General features: G+C 29.9%; 2 protein-coding genes across 3 annotated transcripts in view; both read right to left on the bottom strand.

The window, feature by feature from the left end:
• Positions 1-10,741, bottom strand: part of LOC123290413 (E3 ubiquitin-protein ligase lubel) — a 32,283-nt gene extending 21,542 nt beyond the window's left edge. For both annotated transcript variants that reach the window (XM_044870585.1, XM_044870586.1), the window contains exons 1-7: positions 10,558-10,741; positions 6,736-6,819; positions 6,324-6,677; positions 5,658-5,837; positions 2,836-2,935; positions 966-1,150; positions 40-369 (exon numbers count right to left, since the gene is read on the bottom strand). In XM_044870585.1, the coding sequence (XP_044726520.1) occupies positions 40-369; positions 966-1,150; positions 2,836-2,935; positions 5,658-5,837; positions 6,324-6,677; positions 6,736-6,819; positions 10,558-10,563 (1,239 nt within the window). In that variant the 5' untranslated portion in view covers positions 10,564-10,741. The remainder of the gene's footprint in view (positions 1-39; positions 370-965; positions 1,151-2,835; positions 2,936-5,657; positions 5,838-6,323; positions 6,678-6,735; positions 6,820-10,557) is intronic.
• Positions 10,742-16,120: 5,379 nt separating this feature from the next.
• Positions 16,121-17,942, bottom strand: part of LOC123291116 — a 40,661-nt gene continuing 38,839 nt past the window's right edge. Inside the window, exon 4 of the mRNA XM_044871577.1 lies at positions 16,121-16,874. Coding sequence (XP_044727512.1) covers positions 16,492-16,874 — 383 coding nt within the window. The 3' untranslated portion in view covers positions 16,121-16,491. The remainder of the gene's footprint in view (positions 16,875-17,942) is intronic.

Consider the following 17,942-nt stretch of genomic DNA (forward strand, 5'->3'; position numbering starts at 1 on the left):
TCTCCCTACATTGGGTATAATATGATTAAAAAATATAACCTGTTGCTGTTGTGCTATCAGTGGATGAAATTGTGGTTGCATATGCCCTTCTGGCATATTATTCAAATCAAATACTGATGTACTATGTGGTATAAATTCTCCTTCGCCAACTAGATTTCGTGGATCATTGGAAGCTGTACTATATTTACGAGCTACAGGGTTACGACCGGTTGTTGCAAACCCACTAGTAGGTCTTGACGATGTAGATGCTGATATACTACTTGACCGTAAACGATTGAAATTGCTACCACGTTGATGATTCCAAGATGAAGTGTCGTCAGTCCAATCTGTGTAACTATTTAGTGGACTCGGATTATCCAAACTTGGAGACTATACGAAATATACACAGAATTATTTATTTTGTATTTTATTGCGATGGGACATGTGATGTCATATGATGCAGCTAAGCATGTCATTGATGAAAAATCAGACACATCGACAAAATTAAAGTTCAGATTTTAAAAATTTGCCAATTCTGCTATAAAATGTATTATATAAGGTTGCCAGACTAAACTTTGCCAATATGGATTCTTTCTCTTATTTAAAGGAACAGTGAAATATTTGGAAGAGGTGTAATCACTAAAGAATACTTTAACACGATATTATAGAGCGACAAAGATCTGCTCATTAGCCTAAAGAATAAGATGTCAGTACTACAATTTCTAAATGTAATGTAGAAAAGTAAACTCGTCAAATTATACGGTGACAGTTTTGGAACTTGTGAAAATGTTGTCATTTCTTAAAAAAGCTGTTTAGTTGTCATTTCTTAAAAGCTAGGCAAGACACAGTATTTATTATAAGGCATAATAATGATTAAGGCATTTTAATCTACCTGGGCTTCTGGCTTTAGTTTTGCCAATGTGTAAGACCAATAGCAAAAATTACATGAAATGAGACTAATAATTAAGTTTTAGAACTGTCATTACTTGATCTGTTGATGATGTCCATTGATTTGATGCTGGTGTTGAATTAGAATGCCGGTCAATATCCATACCACGCATTGCAAGTTGATGTTGACGATAACGTTCTTGTAATGAACTAAATCGATCACTACCCCCACTTTCTTGACGAGATAATGTGGAGGACATAGCACCAGGTGGACTTGTAGGTTCTTGAAAAAGATTCATAAATAATTTATGTGTTATAGATTTTTCTCAAAGAGAATAGGAAAATAATTTTTACTCTAGTGTCACTAGAAAGTGGAAGAATAACTGTCACTGTTAATATATAACATGTAAAGATAACTTGTAAACAAGACTGTCAGCCGAGAAAATAAAATTGGCGAACAATTATTTTGTGTCTTATAAAAAGAATATCTAAGCAAAAAGGAACTTAAGAAGAAAGTATATACCAAAATAAAAGATATAAAGTAAATAATGATTATCTTAGAAAGCTTCAACCACAGAAACTTTAGATAATACTTCAAACTTCCTACAGTAGTAATTTGTCGAGGTCGTGTTAGCATGGATTGGATTGGAAGCTTTTCCCACATCATTTCAAGCGTAATAAGGAATCATTTTATGATCAAAGTTTAATTTTGTTTGGATTATTAACTAAAGTTATTTCACTATAGACCTTAGTGGGTTAATGCCAGCCTTTCCTCCGGAAAGATTCTTGACCATTGCTTGACCATTGTTGACCTAGATTCGAGCTATGAGTAGATCATATAGGTTCTTGTAACAAGATCTTGTATCCAGTTTGATTTATTTTCCTCCTTTGCTTCGAAAGTGCTCCAGGAGTCCTACAACTGTAATAAAATTTACAATATTCCTGAACAAGACTATTTCATTTGAGTGGGGATAAGGCCATTCCAAGTGATGGTGTCGTTTTAAAGATGGTTCAAAGATTTTGTGCTTGGAACACCTTGAATCTTTAAAAAAGGTTGTTGGAGTTGTATTTGGTCTAAAAAAAACTGAAAGTTGTAGAAACATTTTCAAACATAAGGACGTTTTGTCATTTCGCAAAGTTTATGTATTTCAAATTTTAAAGTTTTTCCTAAAGAATCAAAATTATTGCAATACAAATCGTTTTAAGACAGCAGCGTGGTTATGTGTACCTCCATTGCTGTTACAAATGTGCCGATTTACTTCCTCAAAACCGCAATTCGGCTGTATAATTAGTTGTAAAACAATGAATTCTATAATGGAGAGAGATGGGTGAATTTTTTTTACAGCAGTAAAAAAGTAGCCGTCCATATTCTTAACGAAGTGTTGTTTTGAGCCTCAGGCACGATTTTTCTTTCATTTGAAATTCATAGATAAGCACCTTTCTTATTAAGTTACTTACAATGTCTTCGCAAATTGTATTATGAATAGATTTATGTACCTATATTTATTTAGCACTTTATTGGTAAGGATTTTTACTCCTTTAATATTTGACTTCCCAGTTGAATCGATACTAAATAGTACATTGATAGTTAAATCATATTGGTTTCTGTTAAATCCATCATTATCGATTTCCACAAATTAAAGCTCTAAACAATCAATTATTTTGGTTTCATTTTTAAAAAGTTAGTATCATGTGTCGGTTATCCTAGCTATGGTAGCTATGGTTTTCTTTGGTTTCCATTAGGTTTGCACAAAGCTGAATACCGTGATAACTCCCAGCTAAGCCAGTTATAGCTGCATACCAGCCCCCCCCCCCCATTCCTTTTTATGACATTTTGAAAAATTGAATTGAACTGATATAGAAACTTCCTTTCATATCCTATTCTCTTTGATATTGAATATTTAAATAGTACAATTATGAATGCAAACAGCATTCAATAAAATTAGATACAAATAAAATCAAACTTACTTGATGGAACTGATGGCAAGGGTCTTCCCGTCATGATACGCTTCAAACTACCCACTTTATCTTTCAGTGAAAATGCATCCTTACGCGATTGCAGCATTACCTGTGTATCATATCTTATATCACCTTCATATTTAACTTAAACGTACACACAACTTTTTTATGACACTTTTGGAGCAATATTACTCACAATGTTATGCAACTTGTGTTACACATAAGCATATAAATACAGCACCGAATTTATATTTAGAGGCCCGCGGATAGTATAACGGTTAAGGGAAATAATATGCCAATTTTTGCGAATGAAAATTGATAAAAATATACGACTTTAAAAAATATAGCTAGTACTTGTTAAACAAAGACTGTTTATTAATCGCCTAAGGCCCTTGAATCTGTAAGTTCGGGCCTGTATAGATATGAAAACACTATTTGATCATAAGTCCTAATAGGATAACTCACTTTTTATAAAATTTATAATTTTCTACCTATTTCGAACTACTGTATCTATTTGCAACTTTGAACGTAATACTGACAGGAATACAATATTATGGAGCTATTTCCCATAATGGAATTCGAAAATATGATATGTAAGAAAAATTGGTGGAAGCGACTAGAAAAATCTATTTTTTTTTTAAAGCGGTAGCAGTGAAGAAAATAACTAATGTAGGACTGCTTCATATAATGGCGCTACCAAAAAAAAACACATAACCAATCAGAAATTTAAAACAACAAATGTCGAAAACTCGACGCTTTTTCACAATACGTAAAGAATTAGTTTTACAGTCACAAATTGTAACCTCGCGGGGAAAAAAGTGAATTATCCTCAAACAAATTAATTAATAAAAACTTTGAACAGCCGTTATCCATTTTCGAATCTTTATTTTTATTAATAGAAATATGTAATCACAGCCGATTTGTTGTAATTTACATGAAATATCAATATTAATATGTCTATATTTCCTTTTAAAATTACTTCAAACAAAAATATGCAAAAAATTGATCAAAAAACAAATTAAAAATGAAAGGTACTAATAATTATCGTTCGTTTTTTCACAAAATTGACATTAAATATCGAAAATGCTGATGTATAATTTGTTTACTAAGCCCGCATACTAAAAATATAATTATATCTACTTGTAATTAACATTGGCAGAATTTACATTATTTTTGTACATCTTTACAATTTGGTTTATTTTAATAATTTTTAAAAGGTAGAAATCAGAAAGATATCTTTTTACTTTTGTCTTGCGTTAAATAGGTTAACGTAGAAATTATTGAATCATTCCACCAATTGGTGTTTATTTTAGTAGCCCTAAATTGATTGAAACTAAAAAAAGACGGTTGTTTGTAAACAAGAATTGAACAAATAAGTTAATAAAAGAGCAAAATATACTCAGCAAAAGTATTAAAGGACCAAAATATCAAAATTTTTAATTTCTGTGAATAATGATCGAATCTAGATCTCGAATCATTAGACAGCTTATGGTTTTTATACCCAATTCTAAAAGTTTTTAACCTCCCTTATCACTTTGAACCGATGAAAGAGTGAGAAATGGTATCCTTTAATTTTTTATAAAGTTCGAAAGCGTACAAAAATTATAAAACATATTTTTCAATAAACCGAATAATAGCAGTTCCTGGAAGGTTGTTGATTTCTTTTGAAAATAAGCACTAAAACACTCTGGCGAAGCACAATTAATAGTTTTGACTTTAAACTAGTGTATCTCCAGGAACAACAATCGCACAGAAATCTGTCTAATATAGTTTTATATCTTATTTGAATAACTTGTGAACGGTTTTTGCAAAGAAATGTGTATGCAAAAAGATCATTATTTCATCTTTTAGTTATCAGTTCTCTATTTTTTACAAAATATTGGTATATTTGAAATATCATCCTAGTTTAACTTTTTTGGAACAACGTCCTTGAAATCTTTGCAACACGGTGAATCGCTCCGGTTTTTTTTCTTAATATCCACAGCTGCTTAAAGTTCAAACTATTTTAATCGTTGAAAAATAATTTTTATAATTTTGTACGCTTCCAAACTTTATAAAATATTAAGGGGTAACATTTTACTTCCTTTCAATCCTTGGTATTGAGTGGTAGGGCATGATACTAAATTTTGAAGTATGGAGTTCAAAAACCAGAAAGTATAGACTTTTTAATGAACTATTTGAGTGCCAAATTTGATCATTTTTCACAAAACTTCAAACTTATAAAATTTTGGTATCTTTGCCACATTTGGAGTTGACAGGTATCCTCAACCCAAAGATATTCTACATTGAGAAGTCAGCTGATTGTAAGTTGTAGTACTATTTAAGAAATAAATCCAAAATAATAAAAGCTGTTGGCAGACTGCCAAATGAAGACAAGCTTTGTGTAAAATAATTATTCCATCAAAAGTTGCGATTAGTTGTAAAAGAACTAGCCTCCATAAAAGTCTCTACCTATGTATGGGATTTGAACAAAAAAAGACAAATAGACCTGAAGCCTTCGATCGAAGTTTAATACAACTAAACGATCCATGTAGGGGCAATAATACAATAACGAATAATAGAAAAAGAAAATTCTAGTTAATTGAACTTAATTGCAAATAATAATAGGGACTGTACAATATATAGGTATAATAATATTTTTAGTACACTTGTATATTTTTTAAATAACCATTATTATTTTTGTCATCAAAACGTCCATTTTGATGGGCTTTGCGGCAACGTTTACAACATTTTGAACAAGAACAATTACAACAACAAAAACAACAACAGCACAATCGATATCGAATACATCGCTTAAATTTATATTTTGTTGAATGTACGTTGTTGCCTACCTGATCATTATTGAAGCTACCATGTCGCTGTGGCAATGGACTTGGGCATGGCGAATTGGCAACACTTCCTCCACGTTTATTACGGCGTGGTGGTGGTACTGGTGGGGCTAATAATGGTTCACCTTTTGGTGGTAATGGTGGTCGAATTTGTTGTTCTGTATGCACATTGACATCTAAAGCCTGTAACAAAAATTTTGAATATCAAGACTATAATTTTGAATGTAAGAATTAGGTTTAAAGAGGGGCATATATGGTCTTATTTTAGTCCGGTCTCACAATGTATAGTACCAGAAGTACTTTAGTATCAGATAGAAGTTGTTCCTTTTAAAAAGTTTCCTGTTATTATAAAGCTAAAATTTTTTATATCATTCCTACAAAATCTAGGCTTAAAAAATCTCTGTGAATCTTTTTCAAACCGCCCCCAAAATGTTCTTCGAATTCTTCTGATCAAAATCTCTCGCGGTCACATTTTTTTTAACGAGTAGTTTTGGAGCTAGGGGCCATCAAAGCTGCACATATTATATTATAGTTATAGTATTAAATAGGAAAATGTATTTCTGTGAAACTTTTTCTAACCTAATTCTTATTTTATTACTTTTTTTAAGATTAGCTAACTATCAGCAGCTTTTTTAGAGGAATCAAAAAATAGTCAACTCAGTGCCTTACCTTTCTAACATGGCTTTGTCGTTTTGGATGCCTGTGATACATATCGTCGCATGATAAACAAAATATCTGCTGGGCACATTTGTCACATTTCACACGTGGTCCAACTGCTCCGCACAAATCACAATGACCGCTACGACCTTTTGCACCGCCAATAACCTGCTTCTGTGGTAGCATTGGTGGTGTATTTGAATACTCTTGTTGTGGTTGGTTACCAACACCGCCACGATATTCAATCACTTCATAATCAGGTTCTGGTGGTTGCTGCAAACTTTTCAGTGATGCTGCACCATGTTGTGTTCCTGATGATGTAGCTGATGGAATAGGGGGTGGTGGTGGTCCTCCTCCTTTTTGGGTCTGTAAGTTATAATGTTGTTAGTTTTTCTTGAATTAAAATACATAATTTTCGTCTTACCATCCATTGTGGCATACTTCTGGCACTTCGTAACCTTGTCGATGGATTGGCGAAAACCATTGGTCGCCAACTTTCTCTACTTTCCTAAAAAGTTGGAAATAATTTCAAATATATTGTAAATAAAGAAACCATTGAACGGAATTTTTTCTACAATTCAGCTAAAACACAAAATTTGTTGCACTACTATAAGATAAAACTTAAAATCATGGATGTTGTGTGGAGAATTTTTGCTCTAGAGTAACGCTGATAGGAGCAGACTTTTTGGAAAGGTAAAAATCGGTGGTTTTAAACAAAAAATTTAAATCGCTCATATCTTCATAACGAAAAATCATACGGCTTAAATATAATACCACGTCAAATTGGAAAGGAAAAATTGACTTTCTTAACGAGCATAATAGTTTTTATAACAACACTTCGAGTCTTGAAGTATATTGGAGTAGCCAATGTTTAAGCGCACTTCTTTACTCTTAAAATGAACTCGAATCGAATTACTCGAATCGACTTCTCTTTGTTTTAAGAAATATATTTGTTTTAAATTATCAGAAGGCACGATACTTCAAGCTTTCATTGATCACATTCTTTTAAACAACGGCCAATGTATCCAGTTTTAGAAGTTTACTGAGAAGGTATTGAACTAATATTATAGTCCAAATTTCAATGTCAATGTTTTGGCAAATGCTTTTCTATAAAGAATTTAAAGGCTCTTGAAAATATTTGCGAGGTCATAGCCACTATTTAAAACACTGTCTTTCAAATTGTTTTTTAACGGAGCAATAAGCTCTTTAAATTATGAACTTCTTAAAACTGAAAAGACATCGACACTCGAAAAGTACGTAACGCCAGACTAACTGATGTATTGGTACACTACTTATGCAAGAAGTCCAGCGTAATTACTATTTCCTGATACAGAAAAGTGTAAATTGACGTGTTTGACAGTCATTTAAAATCGAATAAAGTTTGTTAACCCAAATATAATATGTAAAATAATTATTTATTAATTTGACTATTAACCAATATTAAAATATTTTTTGATGCCAATATTTTTTCCCCGATATATTGGATTTAATATCACATTATGTATTCAATATATTGGCGTTTATTTATACATACAAGTGCTATATTTTGCATTCTATAAATAAATAACTATTTTCATAAAACTAAAAAAATGTAATTTACTATTACAGTAAAACTGGTCTCTTCAATAAATACACAAAGTTTTTGTGACTTTTTTTCCGGCGTCCACAATGAATAATATTTTATCCTGAATAAAGAATGTATAATAATTACACAAATGAAAAATAACTAATTATATATACTGGAGTAAATCTATCGGATTTTTTATTAGATTTATTTCCTTGTGAAAACCGAGAAAAGGAGTACGACCTTCTGTACGCGGTTTTGGGACAATTTATCTCTACATTGTTTTCTTAAGTGACATTTTCTTGAATATCTCTGCTTCTATTGATCGGATTGAGGCGAATAAAAAAAACAATTGTTTGTTATGAATTTCTGCACCGACCTTGCTTATTTAACCCTGTACATAGCAAAATAACTTTCTCGAATAACTTTTTGAAAAATGAAGGAATTCGGTCGAAATTCTGGAAAAAGATACTACTTAAAAATAAAAAGGCATGATGTTTGTAACTGTTGAACAGGTTAAAAAATCATTTAGCAAAGTCGAAAAAGTGCATTTATTTTTCGACCCCATCGATGGTTGTGAACATTATATTAGCAGTACTATGTTCGAAATACGAAAATTCCAGAACAAAAATCGAAAAACACGATTTCCATAAATTTCTCACCTCGGTTAAAGCTTTGTTATTTTTTATCATCAAATTTATTATAAATCCTCCAATTGACAGACAAAAAATAATCATAGAAATTTCGCTTCATTATAGGCGAACGGTCTAATTACTCTATTTAATTTTACAAGTATTAATAAATTTATGGTTTTTGTTTTCAAAACCTCAAAAGTGTTATATTAATAGAAAACTGACTTTATACACCAGCTAAAAGAATTTTTAATTTCAAAAATTATACACTCAGACATTAAAACTGATAATAAAGTAATTTATGACAATCGAGGGACGGCAGCTATTGTGTTTATTAAACTTATGATTTGTATTTAATTATAAGTGATGTTGCTATATTATTAAAAGTTTTAAATAATATTTATTCCTGTATCTCATGCCAAATAGATCAAACAGGAAGTTAATATTTTATTGTAGGAAGAAACTTTATTAACATTGTATGACGATAGTAAACATGTTTGTCATTTATCATTAAACAAAACAATTACATTTTATTAGAATTTTGTTTAAATAATATAATATTAGAAATAATGTTTATCCAGAGTTCATAATATAGAAGCTAAGTTAGAATAATAATAATAATATATCCAGATGATTCGAAAAATAAACATTTCGATTATAAAATATCTCTGTCCTTTACATTAAATTTCCAAAATTTTATAAGAAACTAAAGCAAAATGTGCGAGTTGCGGTTTTAGGTACGGCAAACCTAGTCCACCGCCCAGGGCTTCGCGGTTAGAAAAGCCTCTTCACAAACAAGAGATGTGTAATTTTAATGATTTATAGTATTGAAAATAACGTGAAAACGATTGCTGAAAGATCGTTGTCAAAATTAAAATTGATCGAAAACTATTTGAGATCAACTATGGCAAAGAATATTTCGCGTACTACTGATTTCGACACATCCATCGACACATTTGCAAAACAAAAAGCTCGTTAACTTTTATGTATAAAAAGGCCTCGCAAAAAGTGCACTACTCTTGACGAGACACGACACGAGTCTTGCGTTGGCTAACGCCGCTTCTGAATCCGTGATATATGTCTCTCTTGAATTGTGGTACAATGAGTATCCTTAAAACCATCGGAACGTTTTAAATTTTTTCCTAATATCTACATAATTATAATCTACAAAAACTACTGAAAATATCGAGCTACTATTTGTAAATTTCTTTATAATGAGCCATTGATCGTATTTAGCTATATTTAATGACAGTGTTGAGAGAAAAAACTTAAATTCGAAAAATCTTTGAATAGCGTTATGTATTTATGAATTATTCGTAATAACGCATAGATCAGTTTAAGGTAAATTTACTGACAATATGATCGCAAAGTAAGGGTTAAAGGAGACTAGGAGTTATGTGTGTCTGGCTGCCTGTCTGTGCGTCGTAGCGCCTTAACGCATCAAAACCGATTTTAATTTCTTTGATTTCGTTTGAAAGGTAATTTAACGGAGAGTATTCTTGTTTGAAACATTACACCTGTATACTTGGAATTGTTCAATGAAACTGCTGGACATCAGACAGATAAAAAATTAAATTAATGTACTTGAATGCCAAAAATGACTGCTTTAGTATTTCTAAAACATCCATCGTTTTCATTAAACTCTACATAAAAGCCGACACCTTAATAAATTACCCTTATAGAAAATTCAAAGGATATGAGGTTAAAGGGATTATAACATATTCAGACTAGAATTTTATTGCCTTGAACACTTGAACAACTCATAGTTTTATACGTAATCACTACTATACTTATTTAGTCTGACGTCTAAAGAAGCTGTGACGTTCGAGGTTGGTACAAGATTTGTACACAGAAACATTATGGATATGCGCTTCTGCTACTGAAGCCGTGTCGACAGTGGCTTCATTTTTTTAAGGTTTATCATTTTATTTCTTCTAGATTAAAAACTAATTTTGAAACATTCATAAAAATTAGAAAATCTTCCTACGTAAAATTTGTCACGTTTTTTGTTTTACTTAAAACTTATACTAAATATAAATTTAATACTTACACTCATTGTTATAAATAAATATGATAAAATTAATATCGATAAATGGTAATTTCATCGATTTTTCTTATCGATCGATCGTGATTTTCACACAATAAAAACCAATTTTATTAAATCACACACTAGCACTTTAAAAAAAAATGCAGAAAAATACACACATATAAAAACACATACACACACACTGAAAATAATAAGAAATGACGACCGTGTTTTTCGTACACCACAATAATATTTCGTTTTTACTTAAAATTGTTCTATAAACTCACACAAATGTGATCAGATTCCGACCATGTACGAAATGTAACAACATCCAAGTTTAGATCAGCGAGCATAAGCCGTCCTAATATTAGAAACGATCAACATACTGTTTAAACGTCTTATATACACCACTTGGAAATTTGCCAACTAAAAAAAATTTTTTTTCGTAAAAAATTGTCTATAAAATTTATTATTGGTTTTGTTGTAATTTCTATTAAGTGATAAACTTTTAGAATTGAGACAAGGAATTAAATTCCTTCTATTTTTAAAATTTGTGATATAAGCCGTTGAATCGGCAAATCGAAATGAAAAACTTTGTAGTGTTATTCGAAGTGCATGAGCTTTATTTATAACCATCTTTAGATCAACTTAATCCTTAAGCTAAGAATATAAGACTCGACTTAATTGGCTACTATTTGTGACAATGATGTAGCTCCCAGTCACGTAATCTGAGGCGGTTTTCTTATAAGAAGACTAATCGCTATTGACTACTTCTGATGGACATTTGTGTAGCTATTAGTTCTTATAAAATCTAATATTACCTTGCGTTTCCACCATAGAATTTAATTTTTAATACTGGCGGTAATAACGTAGTCGATATATATAAATAGGGGGGAGGGGGTAGCTGGAAAGTATTCCGAACTGAATGAAATTTTTACTGGCTATTTGGGGATAGGTACTAAGATATCTATCCAAAGTTTCCGATCTTAAGGAACTTGTACTAACTTGAGGGAGGCTGGGGAATTGCAATGCAGTCAATATCATCAGTTTAGTACAACTATGACCTCAACCCTACCCCCGTTATCCCTTTACCAAACTTTCTCCTCTAAACGTGAATGTGTCTCATTTTAATGTAAGAAAGGCATTTTTAGAAACCTTCTTTCACACCACATACTCTTACGTTGTACACACAATGGGATGTCACGGGGTGCGGGGAGCGTCCGCTGGCCAAGATTATTGTTGTGATTTGTAGTTTCCACATTTTCATTATTATTTTTTCATGATAATAATTTTTTCATTAATAATTATTTTCATTCAAAATAATTTTGGTTTATGATTTCGGAATGTTTTTATTTATTTAAAATATTAAATATTAAAAAAGCTCGGAAAAGTTTGAGCAATTTGTGGAAAAATGTAAAGAACTGCAATCTTCTACTGATTGTGTATGATATTCAGTAATTAATAGCGAGAAAACGCATTGCACCACGTGAAATTGGAATATATTCCCATTAAAAAATTGGTTCACGCATAAATTGGTTAATGTTAAACAGAAAATGATTTCAAAATTACTGACAACGATCCAAAGAATAGATCCAAATGCATAGTAAAATCCAGATAATTATGCTTTTTCAATATAAATTCACAGAGAATGAATTATAGTTTAAAAAAAAAAAAAAAAAAACCCAAGTACAAAACACCAAACAAAAGAAAAACCATGTATGCCTTAAGAAATTCAAAAACGAAAAGTGCTTTAACGTTTTTATTTTTTTATTTTTTTTATGTAAACTGGCTTCAGCAAATCTGCTATATAGCCATTAACCAAACGTTTTTCGTTATAAAACCGTTAACGATTTAGACCTCGTTTTAAAAATTTTTCAACTTATATTATAAAAAAATTTTTACTATAAGCAAAGTTATAAGAAATAAATTTACTATAATTTCTTGAAGTTGCGAACGTAAATTTCTTTGTAAATAAGGAACTTAACGACAAAATGGTCAAATTAGGAATAATTTCTTTCCCACAACTTGGCTTATTATAAGTATGTACTGTTAAAAAATGATAAATAACGAAGCCTTAATCTTGAGGATTCTTAGAAACTAATAGTTCCTCTTCGATGATTTATACTCGGGTTATTTTAGAGACGGTGACCTTGGAAAATTCAAAGTGTATTTTGAAAACCAGTAGTAAAATTTTGTTGTTTCGAATTTATAAATTTACTAAATATCAATAATATTTTAAAGAAAAATTAATCATCTATAGTATCTCAGTTGGTTAAAGCCAATTCCGTATACGGTATATCTAGAGTAACGGGTTCGATTCCCTCCGTCACAACGAATTGTTGTGATGGGCTGGTATGTGCATGGTATATGCTTGAAGGAGGTGTCAACGGAAAAGGTTGTAAAACACGTATTTCACAATGGGGCTGTATGACCTGATCTAAAACAAAATTCAAAGATCGAACCAATTTAGTACTACACCCTGTAGGTATTAAAGCAATCAGTCAATTTGACTGTAGCTTACATCTGTGTTTTAGAAAACTTTTCTATTTGTATTTCTATATATAAAATTTCTAAAAATTTTGAAAAAAAAAAAAAAATATTTTACAGGAGTAAAATGGGAAAATTAATATTATTAGTTGTTAGCTTGGATTAAATATAATGAAAATTATTCATTTAAATAGGTAATACACATAAAACTAGTGCTCAAGTACAACAAAAACTATCATGCAGAAAACATAAACATAATTTAAACATAGAGCTTATTTTTTATACAAAAAGTGTATTATAAGACTTTATAATCATTCTCTATATTATATTCAATTATTATATTTTTATAATATATTTGCTAAATATACACACATTCGTAATGTGAATAAATATACAAAATTCCTGACCAATGTAATTAATATTCTTGTTTAGGCAATGTGCATCATATTTATGTAAATACTATTGTGTATGAACGTAAAATTGTCTAAGATTATTTACGAAAACTTTATTCAGTCAGTGACTACATTGTGATAGAAATACGTATTTATAATACGTATTAGAAGTTCTTTACTCAAATATAAACAAATGTTGGGGTCAGAACTTTTTTTACGGATTGTAGAGATATTTTGCGACTTGAAAACTTCTTTTGGCACGTTGAGCACTTTTTGGATGAACAAAAATCTTGGAACTCGCGTCAACGCGTGTTTGCAATTTAACTTCTCCTAAACGGAAGAACCGGTCTTGCTAAAAATTTTTTGTGCGCTCAAGTCGATGCGAGGGTGGTTTTGATTCACCATTTGGTTCACAACAAAATGTTTTTGAGGTACCAAAAAATTAAAACCCGTGAAATAAATGATGGAAACGCATATAATTCATATATTAGATATACTAGATTTAATGTACAGTTTCAAGGAATAAATATGAGGAATAAATGGAATAATAGCCTTTCTTTTATTATTACTTGTATTATATTAACTAGCAATTTTTAGTTACATTTTTTCCACGAATACACTATCAAAATCAACATTTAATACAAAAACTTGCTTGCTAAAGGACAAATATACTATGGATGTTTTTTTTTTTACATTATTATCACAGCCATTCTTAATTGGACTTGTTCTTAGTATTCATGCCTTTGTTTTAAAAAATATTGTCACCATCTTGGACTCAAATTTTTTTTTCAGGAAACGCTTCTGTTGATTTTCTCTTAACTTTTTTTGGCAGTACAAGAAAAAAACCCTAACTATTCTCCTTTTCTAAAAAAATATCATTTTTTAATATATTATGACAAAAAAAAGTTAATAAAGTAGTAATAAGCTTCGATAAAATGTAAAAAACATTTAAAGTTAGAATGTTGTATAACTATATCAGTACAACAAGTGGCCGAAACATGCTTGCATTTTTCACCTAAACCCGTTTTACATAAATAGTTTAATAATAAATTAACATAACTGTTAAATTATTTCATTTTTGTCACTGAAATAAAAATGAATAGACGATATATATTTCCCTAAATTTATTTTCCCCTATATAAATCTCCCTAAATATGGCTGTTATGAAAAAAATAAAGGCAAACGACAAGTTAAAAAAATTAATTTAAACAAGTGAAAACAAACAACAATTGACTGAGTTAATTGTTGAAATACCATGTACAGACAGTTTTGATGACGCAATCGTTTGTTTTTTGACGTCATATCAGTAAAGAAAGATTTCCACTCTTAAATAGCCACACACACATAACTGATATTCCCATATTAATACATACTACCAAATTTTCACCTAATTAGCGCCCTCGTGGGTAAACAGTGATGTTTACAAGAAAATGTTTCAAACAAAAGTAGTTTATTTTTTATAAGGAACATTTTTTACATTTAAACATTTGCTCTATCTCTAATGGTTTACAAGATGGGTCCTACGGACCCTCATTTACGAACTCGACCTCACTTTTTACGTCTTAAGCACACTATAAAAATTTCAGCTTGATATCTCTTTTCGTTTTGAGTAATCGTGATGACAGAAGGACAGACGACAGACGACAGACAGACAGACTGACTTACGGAAATGGACTAATTAGGTGATTCTATGAACACCTAAACCAAATTTTTTTTCCTAGCATCAATATTTTTAAGCGTTACAAACTTGTGATTAAACTTAATATACTATGTATATTTTTCATATACATGGTATAAAAACTGTGTAGTAAACCATTTTGAAATTTAACAGAAAGTACGTTTTTAGTCCTATTTTATAATTAACCAAAATTTTTTTTACAAAACCATATATTATTAATTTTAATTAATTATATTTCTTAAACGGTACGGTAAAAAAAATGTATATTTCTTTTCTTAACTTAGGGTACTATAATCCTTTGAAAAAATTTAAAAGAAATACTTTTGAATTTTTTAAACTTATAAAAATTTTTTAAACTTTAAACTTATACAAATTTTGTATAAGTTTAATTCGTCATTGGAGATTAAAATCCAGCTTAAGGAAGAATATTTGAGAAAATGTATTTCTAATTTTAAACAGAAAATAAAAAAAATATAAATACCTACTCTAATTGTCAGTATTATTTCTTTTAAGGTATTTCCAGATCACAACATAATTACTTGTAAAATTTTTATATCATCCGTTTATAAATCTTTTGTAAAATTTTAATATCGATTCTCTGAGCGGTTTATGAGAAATTAACTATCAATGTCAGCGTTTTTTGGTAGAAGAGCTATATTTTTAGTAAAGACGCTGACATTGATAGTTAATATCTCATAAACCGTATTGAGAGTCGATAAGAAATTTTACAAAAGATGTGAAAATTGATAAATAAAATTTTCAATTCAAAATACCTTGAACAAAATTTTTTGCCAGTACTCAACCGTAACGGTTAACTTAAACACTAAAAAAGATAGAAACGGGATAGGAATTAATTCAGGAAAATATTAGGTACATTTCAAATATAGGGTATGAAATAAAACTATTATAATTTTAGAAATTAAAATTTATTATTTTGAACAGTACTTGATACAGTCAATATCATAAGAAAAATCTACATATATAAATTTCAAAATATACAATTGTCAAATAAATAGTTTTCTAAAAAGTTCTCAAAAAAATAAAATAAAAATTGTTGTGACTCTAAATAAAAAAGGGTGAAGAAACGAATGACACCCTATAAGGCCTGTTCTATAATAATAAATCGCCCATTTTATATTGTAGACATTTGACATTTGAAAAGGAAATCTTTAAATGTCAATTTATCAATTTTGATCTAAGATTCTTTTATTTGGAATTATATCACATTTGACATACCTACTACTTTTTTGTAGAACGGGCTTAATTAAGTAGAATTGTACTGACCATTTGAAATTGGGAAAAAAAATTTGTAGCACCTAAATTGAGTTGTTCTACTAACTATTGTATTTTTTTTTTTTAATTTTTATAAATATTTTTTATTCAAAAAATAATTTTTTTTTCTTATAATCGAATTCCACGATTTGTGGCAGCAACATAATTTAATAATTCTTCACTATCTTCACATACAACAGGTTTTTCGTGATAACAAGCAACATCGTGCCATGCAATACCATCATTGTAAACATTATTTAAAATACTTAAGCATGATTCATTTGTACCATTGATATCAAATTCAGCATTGTCTGGTTGACGAGTTTTCTTGTGACCAGTTTGACTCCATGGATTGTATCCCCAACCATTTGGAATTTGATTTGTTGGTGCCATCTTTTCTCTGTTTGCTGACCAGAACCATCCGAATAAGTTTTTGGGTTCTAAATCTGGACGTCCTTCGCATCCTTTGAAATCACATAAACGTCCTGACGTCCAAATGTATGGTACATCATCTGAAAAATATTAATGGACAAATATTAGAATAGGTTGGTGATAACACAGTAAATTCAGGCCAGATTTCACCCAAATAAAATTATTTTTTCGATAGGCAAAGATCTCAAATTAAATGTTATATTAAAGTAGATAATCGAAGATAATTAATGGGAAAATAAGGTATTTGGGACAAAATTTTTAATTCATCCTAATTCCAAAATCTTTTTTTTATCAATATATAGTATAAAACAAAATCGCTACTTTCTGTCTATCCCTAGTCCTTATTTATACTTAGATCTCTAAAACTACTCAACAGATTTTGATGAGGTTTGTTCTAATAGATAGAGTGATTCAAGAGGAAGATTTTTATGTATAATAAATGTATAATATAGTGGAGAAACACTGATAATTTTAAATGTTAAAGAAATTGTGAACAAAAGGAGAGTAAGTGACGGCATGTGAATTGAAGGTTATAGCACAATAATCTTTGTATGTAAAATTGAAGTAACCATAGTGTTTGATCCGCTGTGATTAAGTTGATACTGCGTTAAGCCAGAAATCTAAAAATCCAGGTTCAATTCCCAGTGCCGGGGTAAAATTTTCATTTTTTTTCTACTATTTCTATTTTAAGACATGTTTTCCCAACATAACATTATGTTACAATTACAATTCAGACAGACGTTACAATGAAGTGCACCAACTAAGTTTTCGAATGTAATGAGCTAATTTATAGAATCCTAAACTAAAAACCTAGTCTAACTTATTAAAAAAGAAAATGACAAAGTATTTTATTGCGCATCAGTCCTTAATTTGTACTGGGCAATTTTCTCATAGCTGGTGGCTTTTATGCCAAATCTGACAATCAATAAGGAATATGCATGCTTTTTTGTTAATTAAACATTGTTTCTGAAATGGTACCAATTCAGAGTTGCTGAACAAATACATTTATACACAAATAGTACTCTTTTTTTAGTTTTTATTCCCTTTTTATGAAATTTTTTCCAAATAAGCAATTAAATTAATGATTATTAACTGTGTTTTAATGTATTTTAATAAACAGCAAAAATATTAATGATAATTGATTTTTT

The sequence above is a fragment of the Chrysoperla carnea genome, chromosome 1, assembly GCF_905475395.1.
Source record: "Chrysoperla carnea chromosome 1, inChrCarn1.1, whole genome shotgun sequence".
In the NCBI taxonomy this organism is placed as follows: domain Eukaryota; kingdom Metazoa; phylum Arthropoda; class Insecta; order Neuroptera; family Chrysopidae; genus Chrysoperla; species Chrysoperla carnea.